This window comes from Melospiza georgiana, chromosome 13, assembly GCF_028018845.1.
Source record: "Melospiza georgiana isolate bMelGeo1 chromosome 13, bMelGeo1.pri, whole genome shotgun sequence".
Lineage (NCBI taxonomy): Eukaryota > Metazoa > Chordata > Aves > Passeriformes > Passerellidae > Melospiza > Melospiza georgiana.
Genome location: NC_080442.1, coordinates 7,281,529 through 7,296,940, shown reverse-complemented (window position 1 = coordinate 7,296,940; position 15,412 = coordinate 7,281,529). Strand labels below are relative to the sequence as shown.

The 15,412-nt window shown below is 35.5% G+C and overlaps 1 protein-coding gene across 3 annotated transcripts in view; it reads left to right on the top strand.

Annotated features, from left to right (window-relative positions):
- The window catches only part of CGNL1 (cingulin like 1), a 54,586-nt gene that overhangs the window by 36,527 nt on the left and 2,647 nt on the right, over positions 1-15,412 (top strand). For all 3 annotated transcript variants that reach the window (XM_058033587.1, XM_058033585.1, XM_058033586.1), the window contains exons 10-18: positions 144-248; positions 3,469-3,621; positions 4,249-4,419; positions 5,533-5,694; positions 6,489-6,578; positions 12,206-12,289; positions 13,482-13,606; positions 14,158-14,266; positions 15,121-15,284. In XM_058033587.1, coding sequence (XP_057889570.1) covers positions 144-248; positions 3,469-3,621; positions 4,249-4,419; positions 5,533-5,694; positions 6,489-6,578; positions 12,206-12,289; positions 13,482-13,606; positions 14,158-14,266; positions 15,121-15,284 — 1,163 coding nt within the window. The remainder of the gene's footprint in view (positions 1-143; positions 249-3,468; positions 3,622-4,248; positions 4,420-5,532; positions 5,695-6,488; positions 6,579-12,205; positions 12,290-13,481; positions 13,607-14,157; positions 14,267-15,120; positions 15,285-15,412) is intronic.

Below are 15,412 nucleotides of genomic sequence, written 5' to 3'. Positions count from 1 at the left end.
ATCAAAAACCAGAGTAAAACCAAGTCACACCTTGGGACTGGGGAAATCAGTAACAGGCCAGAGTGAAAGGACTTTACAGCTTTTACTTCTCAGATTAACGTCCTGGCCACTGTTTCTAATTGTATCAAATTGCATCATTGCAGGAAGAGAAGCAACAATTAGAAGAAGCTTTGAAACATGCTGAAAAGGAGGGAAAAGAATTGTTGGTGTTAAAAGCAGCTTTGGAAAGCCAGCTTGAAGATATGCAGGTAAGAACAAGAAGAATTTGGGTAATTTAAATTTTAAATTTTCTGTTTACCTGAGTCACTATTCCTTTCTGTAGAGTTATGTCTCATTCTTTTTGAAGTAGACTTTTTTGTAAAGTTTAGGCCTCACTTCAGTGTTCAAATATGGAATGAAACCATAGCATTCATCAAATTAAAATGGTTTCCTTGATGAAGCTTTTTTTTTCTATTTCCATGGATCTAGCAAAATTTAGGGGAAATGAATTGCCAAATAAATAAACTGCCTCAGGTTTCACAAATCTATTATTTTCAATGATCATGCAACTTATGAAGGTATTTACATGTAAAAGAATAAAAAGCTGTACTTGAATATAAACAAAAATATTGTTAATGGGCACATATCAGGACGTTTGCTTCTCTATTTTTAGGAGCCTGTCTTATTTGCAAATGTTGTATGGAACTGGAATATTTAATCACAAAACCAGAGATATTTTACATGTATCAGTTGGATTTGCAGCCTCTTAAAATCTGAATGAAATCCTCTTTCCACCTTGCTCCTTAGTCCACCCAGTGTCCAGGAAAGGTTATGCTTTCCCTCAGATTAGCCCAGAAATTAAACGTGAGGAATGCATCTGCTTCAAAGATGCATTGGAGAGAGATGTTGGCAGTGTTGTGTATGAGTCAAGACTGGGTGATTCAGGTCACAAGAAAATTCAGATCTATTTATTAATGAGAGGAATGTGTATAAATCTTGAAGCTGTTCTTATTTACCTCATATTTGGTGTCTGCAAAAGCTACAAACCTAATTTTTCTTCTCTGTGATTCACGTTTTACATAAACCAAATAATTGATTTCAACAGCATCAGTTTAAATTCTCTTAGTTTTGCTTCTAGAAGCTAAAGTTTCAAGGGATTCTATCAAAGAAGTCAAACTCAAAAGTGAGGTACATGTAAATTGCTAGAGCCACTGTTTAATATTGAATGGATGTTTTCCCCAGTTGTCTTCAATGTACATTTTACATTTCTATTTTGAAAATCTAAAAATGAAACTTGTCTCTAAGTGGATTAAAAGCCCAGGAAAGACTGTGTTAACTAGCATGTTCTCATGGTTCAGTTAATTATGGTAAAAAATAAAAATAACGACAGAAAGAAAATACTTCTATGTCTTTAAAATTTAATGTGCTTCAAGAATATAAGGTTTGAACAATATGGGTGAGTTTTGTTTTCACAAAATGATGCTTTGAAGCTGTTGTAACTTCATGAATAAGTGTTTCCTCTGAAGCTTTTGGTCAGGCTTGGTGTTTGGTTGTCTTAATGTTTATACTTTTTTCATTTTAAATTTGTGTACCTGCTCTCCCTCACTGTTTCTCCTCATTTGCTTGTCTGTATCACTGATAATCTGCACAATCACTGTAGGGTGCATTGCTTATCACTGGCTTGCATTTAGCACACTCCCCTAAGAACTCCCTTCTGTCACAGTCTGACTTGACCTTGCTGTGTAACATGGATCAATGCACCATACACACCTCCTGCATCTTGATTAGCTTTGGGGCAAGATGCTTGAAAAGTGTGGATTTTCTTTCTGTTTATGCATCCTTCAGGGCATTGTGCCAAATCAGCTGCCTCCAAGCAGGGTCTCCAAATGAAAGAATTCTAGGGAAGGTGACAGGAGAGTCTGTCCTGACGTTTTATTCACAACTTATGTCTAAATTCTGGCACCCTAAATTTAATCCTTTTTCTGGTTCTGCACTCTTGTCCACCGGATATGAGCACTAACAGACTTCAGGATGTAATCAGTGGGCCTTTTGTTTAGAACAATTCAGCCTTTCTGTCTTTAGAGTTGTTCTAATGAATAATGTTGTGCAGTAGGTTGATTTGGCCCTGTGTTGCCATTGACAATTGAGACGACAAACTGGCACTGTAATAATGTGTATCCCAGTGGAAATGTAATTCCTGACTGGCCCATCTTGCTTTTTTACATAACACAAATTACTTGTAATGGTGGTCTAGTATAAGAAAGACAACGACAATACCAATAGAACTGTAACAGTTACTGGAAACAGCCAAGTCTATTCCTCCTCTATTCTGGATTTCTAGTCAGGAAAGTTAAAGCTGGTATGCACTTAATTGTAACAGACAGTTTGCATTACTGCTTTCATCTAAAATCACCCTCTATATTGAAATTTTGTTTATGGATGCAGAAGTGAGGAATATTTCTGTAGCATTTTGTGTTGTGTTCTAACCTCTGCTTTAGGGCAGCCACCGCTGTGTGGGGCAGTGTTTCAGGAAATGAAATACATCTCAACATTTTTGTACCACTGAGAAGGGAAATGACCTAATTATTATGCCCTATAACCATAGCATATATGGTACTGTGATATGTTAAAAACTAATAATTATACCAACATTTTGGATGGCAGCATGAAGTAATCTGTGCTTTTTAAATGAAACAACAGAACATAGGATCCTTTCAATGGGTGGAAAAACAGGAAGTTTATCTTTTCATTGTGTAGATAATGGTAGGCATCTAGAATTAACATTGCAGAGCATTGTAAGTTGAAATACAGTCTTAATTTTCAGTTTTCAGCTGAGATGAATTACTGATTTTGTAAAGAGAACATTCAACTAGTATTGTTTGGAAAAAATAGAGAAATATCAGAATAATCTTTTAGGTTAGTGTGAAAACAAATTACTCCTTTTCATTTCCCCCTTTTGTTCTCTTTTCGTATAATAACACTTTAGCTTCTTCACAAAGTAATTAATTGCAACTAAAGATTGGCTTTAAATTGGCAACTGACAGGCTGTTTGTCTGACTTGCAGTGACACTGTGACAGGCCTGCCAATTCCACTGAAAATTGCTCCAGGATTTTTGTACATGAAGGACACTGAAATTAGAGATTTTACTTAAATTGACCATTGAATTGTCCTATAGGGCATCCAGATTTCAAATACTGAAATTCAGTTTAGTATACTGAACAGGCAGACACTGAGGAAACTGCAGCATTTGAATTGTTGATAGCAACATTCCCATGGCATGATGGTTAAGAAAAGAGGTATAAATGGGCATTCAGTTGTTTCTAGCATGCATATCAGTGTTTGTCCTGCACTAGCTAGCAAAGTGTAAAACCTGAAAATTGTCTTAATTTTACAGCAGCTGCTGGTGTTACTGTGATGAGTAACATACCTTTAAGGCATTAGAAAAGATGGTCTACATTTCATTACATGTATTTTTTAATCTACTGCAGGAGAACATCCGTTGCATTTCACAGGAACGACAGCAGTTAAGTCAGCAATTAAAAGATGAAACTCAGCAGAAGGAGCAGTTAAAGCAAATAAAGAATGAAATGGAGAATGAAAGATTGCAACTGAATGAGACTGTTGAGAAGTTACAGGAGGAGGTATGAGTTCGTGCCCAAGAGGCTGCAGGGATCTGAGTATTTAACAGATAGAACTAAATGAACTGACAAATTACAAAGAATTATGTATTTTTAAATGTGTAAAAGAAAGTAAAATGAAAAGTTTAGTTTTAGCTTCTTTAACCTAGAGGCTCTTACTAAAAACTTTCAGGGCTGGAACAATGATTGGAACACCACTATTACAAAATGGCATTGTAAACCAGTTCTGTACAAACTAGATCCCAGACCTGAGTTCAGTTCTCATGTACAAGTACAGTGATATTTCAGACTTTTACAGCTGATTCTCAAAATTTCTGCATCAGTTTGATTGTACTATCTGTATGTAAACTGTGCAGCTCATACTGACATACTGAAGTGTGACTGCAGTTCATTGTGTCACTCAGCTGGAAGAACTGCTGACAGACAGAGAATAGTCTTGCCACACATGCTATTAGAAATTAACTTTACTGTTTTGTGTTTTCCCACTTCTACATAGAAATTAATTTATTTGGGAAAGTTTGATAAATTTTCTGTGTGAAAATACTGAGCTGAATACTGAAGCTGGAGAAAAAAAACCCATTTGTTTTATTAAGCATAACAGAACCTTTTGTATATGTACTTTTTGCCCAGATGTCTGAAATGGTGGAGATCTCAAAAACATCAACTCTGGAGCTTCAGAGCCAGCTTGATGAATACAAGGAGAAAAATCGCAGGGAATTTGTAGATCTGCAGAGGCAATTAAAGGAGAAAAACATTGAGGTAGAAAAATCACGCCTGATGAACATAAGAATGCAAGATGAGGTAATGACTCATAAATTCAGGGAGAAATTCTCAGCTTTGACCTAGAATTCAGTCCAGATAGTTTTCACAATAATGAATGTTTGCTGTCATGCTTTTGTGTACTCTCATGTACATCATAGGAGGCTGATCTCAGCATGCTTTTGGGTTTGAGTTTCCATGGTGGTGATCAGCCTGTTATTTCTGCTGGGGTAATGGGGGTTCCTGTTTGGGACACAAAAATGCAGTGTTTGTCAAATGAATGCACCTTAAGTGAAATGACAAGGATTCTGTTGATGATCTGCTGCTCTTTAATGCCCACTTCTGAAGGCATTGAGAATTTACAAATATTTTTTGTTAGGGGAAAAAACCCCACCAGTTATTTAGGAAAAACGAACACCCATACAAACATACATTCTCCTCTTCTTTCATATGAGCCAAGGTGGAGCTTTAAATCACAAAGGTTTCTGTGCAACCAACAATTAACCAGTCTTGAGTGTCTTCCTCATAGTATGTAAATTTTGTCATAAAGACAATCCAGTCTTTTAAAAATCTGCATATACCTTCTCTCCAGTTGGAAAAATTATGAGAATGCATTCGTCACAGGTGTTTTCTCTGTATGGAATATTTTTGTAGTAGGATTTTTCCAGTTTAGAACTCTTATTTTGCCTTTGTTTTAAATTAAATTTAAAACAACAACAATAGAGGAAAGAGTAGTTCCTGTATATTGTTGTGTCTTCCTTTTATATTTATTCCATTCAGGGATGGAGAGCCTTTGTAAAGGGATGAAGACTCATGATGAAAAATGAAAGTTAAAACAGTGATTTTGAGAACATAGCTCTTGAGCTGAATGAAGTTGTATGTAGATATCTACACTAATGCATAAATAAAATATGTAAATGTATGTTTACACAGTGTAAGCACACTGTTTGCAGTTATGTCAGTATAGGTCATAATCCAAGTTTATTTTCTTGGCGCCATCTGGTGGATAAAACAAAAACTACTGTGAAAAGCCAGTAACTCAATGGAATTCCTGTCATGCTTCCAGCTGTGTGTTTGCAGTGAGTCCCCTTTGCCTCCATCCCTTGTTTAGAGCAAGCACAGTCTTAGTGAATTCCCCTGATCTTATTGCTTCAGCTGCGTCTGATGGAAGAGAACCTGAGGGACCACCAGAGAGCCCAGGACGAGGCAATAACAAAAACTCAGCTACTGGAACAGACTGTGAAGAGCTTGGAGTATGAACTGGAAGCCAAAAACCACTTAAAAGATGATCGGGCAAGACAAATCAAACTAATGGAGGTAAGACATTTCTTAAGGGTTTGTTTCTTTTTTAAAGAGATAAAAATAATTTTGTTTCACATTAATTTTGCTTGGAAGGAATCTACATAGCTTCGTGTTTTTGAAAATCCTTGTAGTATGACTGAGGAATGAATGTGGTGTAATTTGTGTAAAGGTAATTTGTTAGCATATCTACTGTAACATGATATGTTCTAAATTAAAATTTTCTCTCATACTTTTAATTAACTTATTTTTAATTAATTTTATCTAGTGCTTATCATACAGATTTGCATGATTTTCATTTCTAGGCCCATCATTCAGAACTTCAAAAGTATTTAAAGGTGTAAGTTTTGTTTAGCCTTTGATATCAGTTCATTTCAGGAGTCTGAATAACATTGTGCCTCTGACTTTTTACTTGTTCATAACTGTTCAGTTCAACTAGGCTGTCATTTGACTTTCATAAACAAACATCTCTATGTCATTGTACTCAGATAAAAAGAAATTTGTCTTCCAAATGTATAATGTAATGCAGACACTTAAAAAAACTCTAGAAATATTACAGAATTTGTCTTATATTCTTGAAATTGTTGAGAGTGATTTAAAAAAAGGAAACAAAACACTTATTTTACTTCTGTCAAACAAATTCACTCTAAAGCCTTATCTACCTTTTGCTGTGTGTTTTAAGACACATTTTAGTTTTCAAGCTTAGTCTTTCAGACACTTTGGGTCCTTGCAGTTTAAAGAAGAATGCCCTGATAGCAATCTGAAGAGGATGGAAATAGTGTGCTGAGGTTGCTTTTCTTTGTTCCACTCAGGACAAGTTGTCTCACCTGGAACTTGAGCTTGATGAAGAAAAGAATAATTCGGATTTGTTGTCTGAGAGAATCAGCAGGTGCAGAGAACAGGTACTTGAACAAGTTTTGCAGCTTTTGCTTAATGATTCTATGAAAAAGTGTTGTTAGGATCACAATCAATATTGGTCAACTAAATAATTATTAGCAATATGATTTATATGCTATACTTGAGCAGAGTATGTAAATCCAAAAAACCCAAGGTTCACCAAAATGCTGAAATATGCTCCCTCCACATCATCACAAACCATTTTTTCCTGTTATTCTAACTGGAAAATGGACACAGGATTATATATAAAGACTGAAGACTAGTAAGGCTGTTGTGGAGTCTCTTATATTGAAAGATCACTATTTCAATCATGCTGAAAAGTAATTCAGCATAATAGACTCTTAATTTCAAAGAAGGAAGAGGAGGAGCTTCAGGAAATTGTGGAATTATTTAAAATCAGCTGAACTAAGAACGCTAGCCAGTTTCAACACAGAGGAAATTTTATTTTCATTACAAGTGTAAAAACTGATTAACATATAAGAACATATAACATATAACAACTGGAAAATATTTTCCACATAAAAGCATCAGTCTTTTGTTCCAGAAATGTAATATAAGTTGATAGCCCAGAAAGAGGAGAAGAAGGATTTATTAATGAGGTTGTTTCTCATGGGGCAGAAAATTTAAAGTAATACTTTCCAAGCTAAGTCAGAACTATCATAGCAACTCAAACAAGTAACAAAAAGGTTTTTGCCTCTATAAGAAGTTGTGGAGACTGTATGATGAGGCCTCAGTGAAGATAAAAAAGTAATCCAGGTATGCCCTGTCAAATAAAGGAACATTTTACCTCTGTCTTCAGTAAAGCCCATGAAAGTGCAGGTGGGGGTAATTGGTGTGAGTTCATTGGATATGAGACCATTGAGTTGCAAATTACCAAGTCTTAGGAGAATTAGGAGTTCATTGGTTTGAAGACAGAGGCCTTAATAATGTTATTCAAGATTTCTGAAAAAACTGAAATAAGAAATTGTAGGTCCTATAACAAAGATTTATAATAAACAAGTAAAGTAGAATATAGGGCCTAATTACTGCAAAAGTAGCCAGACATGCATGGCTGAGTAGTCAGGATCATGCAAATGTTGTAATAGTTCATGGAAAAAAATACAATGATGTGGCTGTCTTGGAATATCATGGTCCAGATAATGTTCTTTGCCTTATTTTTGCTTTCTGAAAGATGTGAAACTGATGCATAACACCTTACAGCATATCTGCTGCTGTAACTCTACATGAAGTACTACAGCTCACAGTAATTCCTAGAAGCTCAGGGGACAATTAGCATTGAGGCACCCACAATAATCTGTTCTGTTCTCATTTCTCTTTCTCCAGAAAAAAAAACCAACAACTACTGACATTCTTTTGAATAGCTGTAGATTCAGAGGGAGAAGAGAAAGTAAAATCTTAGTTTCTGTGTCTTTTCAATGAAATTGTGTGTTCCACTGAGACAGGTGGAGAGTTTAAAGTGAGGTGGAGCTCAGCTTTCTCTCACACATCCTTGAAGCACCAAGGCACCATTACTTCTTTGTTTGAACTCGGGCTACTGAGACTCTATTTGATTGTAATAAAAACTTTCTGCTATTGTTCTGTTGATATTGTTCAGACTCAGAGTCAGTGGGTGAAATAGAATATAAAGGACCTGTAATAATGTGGAGTCATGCTATTGTGAAATCAGGAAGCCTTTAATACTACAGTCTGTGCCTGTGTTGTAAACCTGGGATAAAAGTACTTTAGTGATAGCTGCCATGGAAGTTAATTTGCTAACTGAATGGAAACCTAAAATACAGTTTGGTGACTAAAATGTTACATAATGGGTAAAAGACATGTTTATTTTGAGGTCTGGAATTTCTCATTTCACACATGAGTTATAAAGGTTGCTTTGTTTTGATTTTATGCCAGAATGACTAAGTAGTCAAATTACTAAAGAGTATTTCAGGGTCTGCTAAGCATTCATAATGACATGAGAAATTATAATGGATTTATTTTGGTAATATCTGTATTCCTCTATATTTTAAAAACTATTATTATAAATATATTATTTTAACATACTGATAATGAACTATAATACTGAAATTTCCAGTAAAAACAAATTTAAACAACTGGTTCTATTTTACATAAAGCTGAATGTTTGAATAAGCATTGGCAAGAATAATAGTTCACATTTCACTTGCCATGAAATGTTATTCTTTCTTAATTTAAACACCCTTTTGAATCTGAATGGCTGCATGACACACTGTTCTCATCTCCTTTTGCCTTGTTCTAAGAAGTACCACAGCAGAGTGGAAACAGAAAAAAATGTTTGGGAAAAGTGGGTCAAATCCTATTAGTTTTTGAATGCTAATGTATTAGTAAATCTAGACAGACCAAAATGCTCAAATCACACTAACACAGACACAAATAGAAAGCTAGAGCACTCAGCTGCTCTTTGAGTCTAAAGAGGCCCTTGGGCAGGGACAAGCATGGGGAACAGGGGCAACCAAAATTATATTTTAATAAGTGATTTTTTTCTATGAACAAGTGAAATGAAGTATCTCTTGCCATATTGACTTTCCAAACATAATTGAAAAATCATCATGATACCCTCAATAATTCTTGTGTTCTGTGACAGTGCAAGCAAGAGTCTATTGGCCTTAGAGTTGTTTCCAGTAAGTGTGCAAAATGGACTTATTAGTTTTCATGACAATTTTAGAATAAATAGATAGGGATAAAATTACACTGACCCGTATAATCTACTTCCTTTTGGTAAAGTGTTCCATGTGGAGAGCTGTTCTTTAGTTGGCACTGGCTGTGGGTAGCAAAGAAATGAAAATCTGCATATGAAGGTTGTTTTTCAATTTTGAAGCATCAAAGGGATTTTTTTTTAGCTTTAACTCTCTTCTTGATTAATCATTGGGGTTTTTGGTCACATACTTGGAAATTGTTTAAGATATCTATTATATACATATATATATGTATTACACACACTACTTGGGAATTAACAGGAAACATTGGCTGTAAACCTGTGAGATGGTAAACAATACTGATGGCATCTGCATTATTATTAGGAATCAAATTGCTTTCACTGTTGTGAATTCAACAGCTGCTTTTAATCCTAAAGATGGCACAAAATGATAAAGCTCTGTAAAATCTGATACAGTTGCTTTTCTCTTGTTAGCATTCTTCAAATCCAGCTGTGATAAGTGTTGCCTTAAGCTGCAGAAAGAGTTTATTCTTTTAACACAGTTATGAGATATTAGCCATAGGAAGGGTAGAACATGGAACATGAAGTCCCACATGGTACATACACAGAGTATGGCCATGAAACTGGTACATCTCACTGCTGTGAAATAAGTGGAACTTCAAGCACATTTTGTCACACAATTCTTTTTCTCCTTTGTGCATGTTAATTATGTGTTTTAAAACTGTTTAACTGTTGAAAAACAGAAGAAGATAAAACAGTTTATATTTCCTCCAGCAAAAATTCTATCTGCTGCTCTTTTAACAAGCTCTTGTAGATATTTGTATGTAACTTACTGATCCTAATCAGACCTAGATCTTTTTCTCTCCCCCACTACCTTTCTGTGAGGTTGCAAGAGTTGTCCAACAACTGTAGAAGTCATCTTGGAAATATAATAATTGTCCTCTAAATAATTCCTTAGTTTGAATCTTGGGAAGGCTGCACAAATTTGTTACAGCCTCTGAGCACAGTAAGAGCACAGTGGAACCGCAGAGTGGTCCATTAAGCAAGTTCCTACATAAAACAAAACCCCTTTCTTCAGTTAACAGCTACATTTTTAATTAGTCCTTCATTTTACCACAAATTTAGCTGTATTTTTCCCTGTGTCTGTCTTGCTAAAGCAATTACAGCAGAATAAATTCTATGTAATCCCTCACATTATAACTTTTTTCATATATTTCATTAATAAATACAGCTATTATACACATGTGATTCTAATTTGTGTCTATAAAGTAATACTTTACTAGATAATATTTTACTATATAACATATAAAACATTGTTATTATTAGGCTTCCATGTGACAATGAGAGCTTTTAAGAAATCACCCAGCTGTTGAGAACACAGCCACGTGCTGCCATTGGTATTCCAGGAGCTGTTATGACCTCAGTTTTCAGGAATGCCTTCTACTACTCTGTCCCCATCCTGTGACATAACATATGCAATTGCATGTGCTGATGCCCTTATTTGTATTCATATATCAATTTACAAGCTCCAGAAAAGGTGCAAATTACTTCCTTTAACCATAATTAACTAAAAATGTATCTTTTAATATTATGTTATGGTTAAAAAAATAAGGCCTAGGGCAAGTTTTCATCTGCTGTACTTGTTTAACCTTCACATTCTTAACATTGCTTTTGGATTGCTTTATGCAAGAATTCCCAATGACATTTGAAAGTCCTTTACTGAGAGAAATCTGTAACTGAGAGTTGCTTAACTGGGATGGTGTGTTCATGCAAGTTCATGTGTAACTGATGCAAAGCAGGGGAGAGTGCTGTGGCCACTGAAATCTTTATCAGTCTGGTTTTTTGCAGGGCCAGTAACTGATACAGATATTCACTGTGTTCCCCAGATGATATCTATCATAAAATGCCCTGTACAGTGTAAACCACAAATGCTGTGGTAGCATTTGCTGTGCCTGTAAAAGTATCTTTAGAGATTTGCAGGGAGTCTCAGAAAGATTGGAAGCAAGATAAGTATTTCCAAAGCCATAAAAACTTTGTTCTTCAGCACCAAAGTTTCAGTAGCAGCTCTTAGGTAGCTTGGAGTTTTTCTCTGAGCTCAATTTTTTTTCCAGTCAAATCCAATAGTGAGGTAAAACAAACTAATTTTGCATTCTTATCTTGAGTCTGTATTGATTAGGTAGCTTTTTAACATCTTTACACATGGAGAATATATCTTCCTTGTGGTTGTTGAATATGGAGCAGAAGTACTAACAGAAAGTGTAGAAAAAGTTGTCTTTCAACAAAACAAGCAAAACCCAACCCCTCTCCAAATCTAGAAGTTGGTGCCCCTCCAGTACAACAGACATGAAATTGAGTGAAGGAGGGGAGCAATGTTTGTATCCATCATCCAGCAGAGTGTTGAAGAAGAGATTTTACTACTCCCATATGTACAGAAAACTGCAATTCTCTGTGGAGTGTTTCACTGAGTTCTGGGCACTTGTGTGCAGGTACCAGGTTGTGTTTAATAAAGTGAAACTTCACTTAGACAAGTCAGCAGCTTAAAAGTAAGGTACCATTTCAGAGGTTCAGACTTAGCTATGAAGAAAACAACTGAAACGATGTTTGAAGAGGGATGTGATGTTCCAGACCTCAGTGTCCTGCCAAGTGATGTGTCTTTTATAGAATAGCTTAGAGTTGAGTTCCTTGCTAGAGAAGATATATGGTAAACATCAACAATATCCAATGTGGGTGTGAAATGCCTAGAATGAGTACTGGAAATAACATGGACTTCTTGAAGCAGCAAGTTTTGTCCAAGATTGTAGCTGTAAAGCTCATCTGAAGCCATGTATATGTCTTGAGTTATGAGAAAGAACACATTGCTTATTGCATGGGTATATGTAGTTTATATATACACATACAGTATAATATAGATCAATATAATTTAAGTCTCTTATTAAAATTTCTGTCGTCTTTCTCTAATAGATTGAACAAATGAGGACAGAGCTGCTTCAGGAGAGAGCTATAAAGCAAGACTTGGAGTGTGACAAAATTTCATTGGAAAGACAGGTAATTATGTCTGGTTGTAAAGAACCACTTTCAGAGGAGCTGTTCTGCCAAGGCTGAACAGCCCTTCAGGAACACTGCTGAAGATATCATTTAAAGTAATTGGGATTTTAGTTGAGTGTTTTCTTCTGTAGTAGTAAACAATTCTTCTGCAGCTCAGTGGTCTTTGAAAGCAAGGTTACTTATCATAGCCCTTAGGTGAGATCCAGAGGAAAGATATCTCAACAAGCCATAGTATTATTTAAAAACTCAAGGACATAAAACAGATTGTAATGGGAATTTAGAGAACATGCTAGTACAACACACCTAATTAGGTGCCTTCCATTATGTGACACTGATCTCATCTTAATTGTTTGAGAAAAAAGATTGCCACCTACTGGTATATACTATGTACATTCTTATACCTTAGTTCTGATCTTCCTGTCATAGTCCTTTTTTCTGTGTTTGAGACCTGAGATCATGCCTTGAATTTTTGTAACAAAGAGCTTTATTTTTCTGTTCATCATGTAACTCTATTTGTTGGGGTATTTTTTTCTGTCAATTCTTTGACTAGGTCCTCATTGAAAACCTACATTACCTAGCTTCAGAAAAATATAAGTGTAAATCTTAGCAAAAAGTCTCCTTTTACAAATCTTTTTTCAGCTGTTTTGTAGTAGGAATACCATTGGAGAGTTAAGAAAGGAAGGGGAAGAGAAATACTCCAGGTGCCCTGGATTACCACAGGAAGTAGGGGGACACCCCAGTAATACCTTTGATAAAGTAAAGTGGTATTGGATGTAAATAATTTCCTTGTCTGCTTGTTCTAGCCATACACCATGATTTACAGGGCAAGAACACAGAATTTTACAGAAGAATTGGGTGTAGCATAAGACAAATCAGACAGAATATTTGAAAAAAACATTGGCACATTAAAAACTACTGCTGGAAGGGGCTTGCAACTACCTGAGGTTTAAGTGTCCATTTAATCCTAAAACTTGAACTGAAGCTGAACAGTAAATTCTTTTCAATAAGCCAAAGTAGTAGAAAATTTGTTTGTAGTAAACTGTAAAATCTCAATAACTTTCCATGATCACTGAATACCATACTGCTCACTGTTCATACTGATACATGTTTTCCTGGAGACATGACTTTGGTGTTAAGGTGATATTTGTCAGTCTCAGTAAGAGTGTATTAACCAAGTGTGTTCCAACCCCAGAACAAGGACCTGAAGAGCCGAATCCTTCACCTGGAGGGCTCTTACCGATCCAGCAAGGAGGGACTCGTGGCTCAGATGGAGGCAAGGATCACAGAGCTGGAAGAACGACTGGCAAATGAAGAGAGGTAAAACCAGTAATGTTGAGATCAAAACATGCACATTTATGCTTGTTATTATGGCCTCTTGCTAATATTAAATCTCTCTTACAATTAACCTGGTTTTTTTTCATCAAATTAAAATGGTTACTATTTCATAAAAGTATTGCAAATTTTCTTTTTTACTGCAAGCACAGTAGAAGTTTGTCTTAAAATTTAAAACTGGGCACAGTGCTAACATGGTTCCATAGCTCCTTATTTTATAAAAGTCTAATATCAGGAACAGGTTTAGGAATATTAACTGTACTGTAACATCCATTTTCATGTTCACTATGTTTAATCTTGGAGGAGTATACTTTTGTTGCTAAATGTTGCTATGATGTCAGAAGAAATTCTCCTTAGTCATTTCTGCTTATGAACAAATTTCCCAATATGTTGCATGAAATCAGTAAATCCAAGCAGGGAGCCTAAGTATTTATTTAATTCTTATAAGATTGTTGAAGAATTAAATTATCAGGATTGGGAGCATTTCAGTTCCTTTATTACAAACCTGTCTTTTCTTGGTTTTGGTTTTTTACTAGGGATAGAGTCAATTTCCAGCTAAGTAACCGCAGACTTGAGAGAAAAGTGAAGGAGTTAATGTTGCAAGTAGATGATGAACATCTGTCATTGACTGATCAGAAGGACCAGGTAGGAGGAAAGACTAGTATGCAAATATCTGATATCAATCCTACTATCCTAAACCATCATGTATAAAAGATACAAGACAAATAGGGGTAGATTCTGATTACTCTGTATATGAACTCCCATTTAGTGATATTTGCAGCTGCCATTGCATCATGTGCTTTTGTCTAGTATTAAATTGTTACTAATTTTAAAAATTATTAAAAGAAAGTTACAGAAGCAATGCTAATTTAAGAAATAAAGCAAATAACAGGCAGTTATTGATCCTATAAACAAGTAATCTGTTTTGCCACCATAAAATTTTGTTTAAAGAAAAAAACTGTTTACTGTTAAATATAGGCTGTAAGTCTAAGCACACACTGATGTTCCAACAGCAATGGGCTCTACCATTACTGTGGTGTTTGTGGATTCAAACATGGTTTGTTTCTGCACCTGAGCCAACAGTTCATATTCTGCCTCAAGAATGAACAGTGTCTTTCAAATTGCAGACATCCATTACAGAAATGATCTTATAAATCCTCTGGGTTTTTGGAATGTATTCTGTCTGTTAAAGTTGCTTAACTTAGACACACTTATAACTCTACTCTGTTGTAATTGATAACTAGCTCTTGCTATCACATAATACTGTCTCACTCTACCAAAGCTCTTTTTGCTTGCTGCTGGTTTTTCTCTGTAAAAAAAAAAGTATCACAATATTTTTCTAAAGTCTAATGCTGACTTTCAAATATTTCTGAAGCAGAGGATTACAGTGTCACTACACTGGCAAAGTTTTGTCTTTATTCTCCCTCTCATAGATGCTGGAAGAATAAAATTCCTTTGTTAAAATAGTCCTCTAATCAGATGACATGTAAATATTGCAGCTGAGCTTGCGTTTGAAAGCAATGAAACGTCAAGTTGAAGAAGCTGAAGAAGAAATAGACAGACTGGAAAATGCTAAAAAGAAACTTCAGAGAGAACTTGAAGAGCAACTAGACATAAATGAACAATTGCAAGGACAGCTTAACACTGCAAAAAAAGAATTAAGGTAGGATGAGTTGTTAGACCTTCCAGTTCTGTATCACACCACTTCTCACACATTTGACCACTTGCTCCTGTAGTCCATAAACTGAGGGCTTCCTCTACAAGTTTGTCATCAGCACACACAGTTTGACA